This window comes from Arachis ipaensis, chromosome B10 (assembly GCF_000816755.2).
Source record: "Arachis ipaensis cultivar K30076 chromosome B10, Araip1.1, whole genome shotgun sequence".
NCBI classification, from domain to species: domain Eukaryota; kingdom Viridiplantae; phylum Streptophyta; class Magnoliopsida; order Fabales; family Fabaceae; genus Arachis; species Arachis ipaensis.
This window is the reverse complement of record NC_029794.2, coordinates 111,298,337-111,303,843: the sequence shown is the minus strand read 5'-3', so window position 1 is coordinate 111,303,843 and position 5,507 is coordinate 111,298,337. Positions and strand designations below refer to the sequence as shown.

Sequence of the window (5,507 nt, the reverse complement as noted above, 5' to 3'; positions counted from 1 at the left end):
GTCCCGGCAAAAAAGATGTTTAAAGACACTATAATAACTAGATATTTTTCTTCTACTATTAACTTCTGTCAATAATTTTAGTTTAACCACTAACTTAACCAGTTTAATAACCAAATAACTAAATAACCAAGTCATCAAATTAACTATTTAATAACCAGATTAACTATTTTAGTTATTATATATTTATTTTTTATATTTTATAAATTTTTAAATTTATATTTTAAATTTTATTTATAAAAATAATTATAAAATTCTTATTAATTCAAAACTTAAGATTTTATTGATACCAAAAAAATTTGACCTGCCGTAAAAGCCCGCCCCACCACGGCAAAACCGACGGATTAGACGGTGTGGTGGCGGGCTTTTTAAAGTTTAGCGGTCCCAAATCTCCAACCCAACCCGCCTTTTGGCACCCCTACCTGCTAGAAAACAAGGGCCTACGTCGCCTATTGAATTTTGATGACCAAGAAGTCTGTGAAGCTCCTCACCATGAGTTAATACAGCTAAACAATATCCAGACCAAAAAAGAAAATACACTAAAACAGTATCAAATTATTCTACTCTTGATCCATCAAAACAGGGAAAATTTTTCCTCTCCTTCCTTTCTCAAGAAAGAAACCAAGCAGCAACTATGACGGGGAGTTACATACCATATATTTCAAAGAATGAATCACTCATGATCCAAAGGAACAACCTCCTCCTTGACATCAATAACTTCTTCGATTTCAACTTCCTTTGCCTCATACTCCTCCTCTTCGTCACTTGCTTCTCCGTCCCGGAGCTTCTGTCTCTCCAACTTCTCTTCCTCATGCTGCTTCTTCCACTCATTTACCCATCTCTCCCATTCATCTTTCAAGGCCTTCCTCTTTTCTCTTTCTTGCTCGCTCAACAGCATGGACACGTCTTGGTCCTCCGCCTCGTACTTCTTGCTGTACTTCTTCAGGTTCTTAGCAATCTCCTCCTCTTTCTCTGGGCTCAGCAGAGTTGGTGGCCTTGGCCTCCACAAGTACTGCCATAACGAGAGCACATCATTGCTCAGTATTGCACAATAGTCTCAGTAGACATAATGAACTAATTCAACAATCTAATATGACAGTGTCTTTTATATTTTAGCCCTGACAATTATGTATTTATATATTTTAAGAACAACCATGCATTATCTCACTAGATGGGTTGACTACATGGATTAAATAACGTCATTAAACCCTATTATGTATCATGTCTACCGTGACATCGTTCACACAGAGATCCTACTTGATCACTTCATACAGTCTTTTTTGTCTTCTTCAACATCTACCCGATGGTCTATCTTTACATCTAATCCACCCTTCTCATTATGTTCTACCAGCCTTCTCCCATGTCCAAACCACATAAGATGAGATTCCACCTCATGTATTTTATGAAGCAACATATTAAAAAGAAAAAAACAAATATAAATACAGTGGACCACGGAAAAGTTTCATGTACTTCCTAAATAAAAATCAATGTACTTCATTTTTGTGAGTGAATTAATATAAGCACTTAAATTGCTGTGCACCATGGTTGCATTGGATTTGCATTTTATTCATGACGTTTTATAAACACAAGACAGACACCTTGAAGACAACACAAGGAATCAATACCTGGAAGAAATGATCCTTCAGAATACGATAAAGAAGTTTGCCATGGAAAGACCATATGTTGAACCCATTTTCCATTTCATGAACTGAAGTTACAGAGGTTGCAACATACCTGCAGAAGTACATGTTAGTAGATGAAACAGGACAATACATTGCAGATGTTTGAACTCTATATTTTTACACTTCATGCTATTACCTCCCAGTAGGATCCCATTCAATGTCTGTTGCCATAAAATGCTCAGCAGTTGCCATGGTTTCCAGTTCATCCACATTATAAAATTCAAGCTGTCCATTCAGACCTTTCAATCCAGCAAGTATTATGAATCGACCAGCGGGTGACCAGAAAAGGGCATTAGCTTGCTTTCCCTTGAGAGTAGTAAGCTTTGAAACACGACCTGTATTTTGAGCAGTCTTCATCGAGTAAAAACTGATGTCAGGCCTTGGGTGATCACCGTGAATAACAGCGAACCTATGGCCCTTTGGCTCCCAGGCAAATGCAATAATCTTATCATTCTTATTTTCAAGCTCCAACACTTCAATGGGTATATCTCGCTCTTTTATGCGGAAAAGCTCAAAGCCTGTGTAAGTGCTTTTCTTGGTTTTTGTGTAACGATCAACCTTAACAGCTAGATACTCTCCATTGCTTTGCCAATACATCTTGCAATCACTGACACTGAAAAGATTCTTCTGCCTGAGTTCCTCTTTACTGGGGATCTGAACCAGACTCACCTACAAAATGAATGCAACAAAGGATATCAAATAACAGTGCTTCATACACCCAAAGAAGCTTTCCATGCATGCATAAAAAGGAAAATCAGCAAAATGAACTTACCCTAGCTGGCTGGTTCCCACCACCCAATTCAGGAACAAAAAGTGCAAGGATGGGATCAGTTGGTGACCAGCTGAAATCCATCACACTTTCAACCTTTAACGATTTCTTGTCAACAAGAGAGAATGTATCTGTCTCGTACACAGAGATCATATTTTTCCCTAGTCTTGCAAAGTACTTGTCGTCCTTTCCTCCACCCCATCTAAAAGAAATATTATCATTCCAATAAGTTAATGATAACAATAGTAATTATTACTACTATCACCATCACAAGCCAAGCCAGGAAAACAAATAATTACCTGAAAATGGGCCATGACACTCCTGCAACACCTCCAGCACCTCCAATGGCAAAATCATCAGCACTTCCCTTAAAATCTCTCATGACTTTTCCAGTTCTCACATCAAATATATTTATCACAACCCTCTAGAAAGTTAATTGGATTAGTAAGACAATGCCATAGAATCTGTAAGAATAAAATAGATACTAAAACAAGGAAATTCTTACATTTGCATCTCGAGGATTGCTTGGCTCATGGCTACTATAGGTTACCAAATACTTCTCACCGGGTGAAAAATCAATAAGTTTAACCTGCAGTTGGTACCTTCATTGCCTAAGTAACAAGAACATAGCTCATAAAACAATATTGCATGGATAAGGGCCAAAATTTACCTGGGGATGAGCATATCGCATGAGACGATTGAATGTTGTGGCACCTCCCCAAACTGCTGCTCCTTGCCTATGTATGGTTGCTAGGTATGTACCCATTGGGGACCATTGCACAAAACTCTCAGTCCAGAACTGCACATGAAAGATACATTAAACGACAGACAATCTTAAAAGCAAAGATAATTTAAAGAAGCGATGAAGCATGCAAAAACTTTGACTACGACATCATATTATCATATTAATGAAATAAAGGTCCCGAAAACTACTCACTGCACGCTTATAAACTGGATCAGGCTTCAAATGTCTTGCATCATTCCACAACACCTCAGTATCTGAACCAGCACGAATCACAAACTGGTCTCGGGCTTTTGAGTCAGTCAGCCAATGTTGAAGATTTTCCTGCAACAGATCAGATAGCAAGGCTTGTAAAAGGAGAGGAATTTATTTATCGGAGATTTATAATTGAAGATTGAAGAGTACTGTTAGTAATGCATGGTACAATCTAAACCACAGAGCATAACATAGCTATGCATATGATATGAGAGTTTAGTGTAAGGACAATGATGGAAAAAATGTAATGCAAGATAAAGGAATAAAGGCACTAGTATCCTTATTTGTACACAATCTACACCTACAAGGGAAAATATTCTTAATATAACACTTAAACAACCAAGCAATAAATAACATATAGCAAAGTAAAAAATACAAAATTTCTAGTTAGTAGTTGGGTTTAGCATATATTTTTAGCTTCAAATATCAAATAAATTCAAGGGGATTAAATGGAAAAAAAAATTAATCGTACAGAATATCACAAGAATCTCCATACTTTTCAAAACTTCTTGAAGGGAAAAGAAACGACAGATCACAATTACTCTACTTGCTATATCACACACATAAAGGGCATAGAGAATGATCAAATTATTACCCCAGGAGTGTATGGACTAGTTTCAGGTGGAGCCCACTCATCTGGAACTTTCATGAATCTATCAAAGTCATCAAACATATTCACAGAAAATATGTGTGCACGATCCAACTTATATCCATGGGTCTTCTCTTTAGCAAGCTCAGCTTCCTAGCATGACAACCAAATCAATAAAACATAATTATTGGTTAATAATAATAACATAATTACAGATATAAAATAAAATTTCCTTAAAGATGAATAAAACTCCAACCTGTTCTTCCGTTATTAATTTTCCAAACAAGAGTGAAAGTAACTTTGTTACAAACCATCTCTTTACTTTTCCATTAATTGGGGGAATAACAACTTAACAGGTATTAAACATGCAAAATATATTATTACTAATTACTTATTCAACAAGAGTATATGTTTAGCAGATAATAACCTGAGGTGTGTTATACTCAATGAAGCAATAACCCAAAGTTTTTTCAGTTTGTGGATCAACGGGCATCCAGAGTCCATCCTCCTTGATGAGACCAATCTGGCTATAGATTTTTCTGATTACACCCTCAAGCTTCTCAAACTTCTCCCTTGGAACAACGGGTAGATTGTCCACCACTATAATGTTCCCAAACCCAGTATCAAACTCGAGATTTTCCTCTTGGTAAACATCGTCATCATCACTGTCATTATCAAAAATCAACATTTATTGAAATCCGCCCCAAATATATTCTCACGCAACAATAAATATCAAACAAATCCTTCAAACCCTAATTATAGATGCCCAAGAACAAGGGGCAGTAAAATTAAAAGATGGACAACTATCCAAGATAAATTTCTTCGGTGGAGTTATGAAAAGGTAAAAAGTTGGTACCTTTGGATGCCGAGGTCGTCATCAGGAGGGAGGCGAATAGAGTCGAGATCAATGGCGGAGAGATCTACACCAAGACGTGAGGCGGTGGCCTCAATCTCTCTCATCACGGCGACATCCGCCATAATTGGTTGCTCCTCCAAGAAACAGTAACAGCAGAAAATAGGGTAAGCTGCGGGACTGAGGGAGAAGCCGAGACTCTAGAGAGGTTTAGGTCTGGGCGGTGGAACAATAAAACGTAAGGACGCAAAAATGAATGAGATTGGTACAGAACACAATATTTTATTGGGTTTTTTCTTCTACAATTTTATTCGGCCCGGCCCAAATGCTCGCTAAATATAATTAAAATAAACTATACACAATCTCTCTCACGGCGACATCCGCCATAATTGGTTGCTCCTCCAAGAAACAGTAACAGCAGAAAATAGGGTAAGCTGCGGGACTGAGGGAGAAGCCGAGACTCTAGAGAGGTTTAGGTCTGGGCGGTGGAACAATAAAACGTAAGGACGCAAAAATGAATGAGATTGGTACAGAACACAATATTTTATTGGGTTTTTTCTTCTACAATTTTATTCGGCCCGGCCCAAATAATGCTTAAATATAATTAAAATAAACTATAC

The 5,507-nt window shown here is 37.4% G+C and overlaps 1 protein-coding gene across 1 annotated transcript; it reads right to left on the bottom strand.

Moving 5' to 3' along the window:
- Positions 426-5,160, bottom strand: LOC107622769 (eukaryotic translation initiation factor 3 subunit B). The gene is made up of 11 exons (XM_016324789.2): positions 4,891-5,160; positions 4,462-4,699; positions 4,041-4,187; positions 3,386-3,514; positions 3,119-3,247; positions 2,954-3,037; positions 2,748-2,872; positions 2,452-2,650; positions 1,816-2,348; positions 1,623-1,731; positions 426-1,009 (listed from the first exon to the last, which is right to left on the bottom strand). The coding sequence occupies exons 1-11, from the start codon at positions 5,010-5,012 to the stop codon at positions 671-673; spliced, it is 2,154 nt and encodes a 717-aa protein (XP_016180275.1). The 5' UTR covers positions 5,013-5,160; the 3' UTR covers positions 426-670.

Coding starts and splice junctions, on each gene's coding strand:
- LOC107622769 (XM_016324789.2), bottom strand. CDS start 5,012: ATGGCGGATGTCGCCGTGATGAGAGAGATTGAGGCCACCGCCTCACGT. Junction 3,248..3,385: donor ATCCAGTTTATAAGCGTGCA/GTGAGTAGTTTT, acceptor TTTCATGTGCAG/TTCTGGACTGAGAGTTTTGT. Junction 3,038..3,118: donor TGCGATATGCTCATCCCCAG/GTAAATTTTGGC, acceptor TACCAACTGCAG/GTTAAACTTATTGATTTTTC.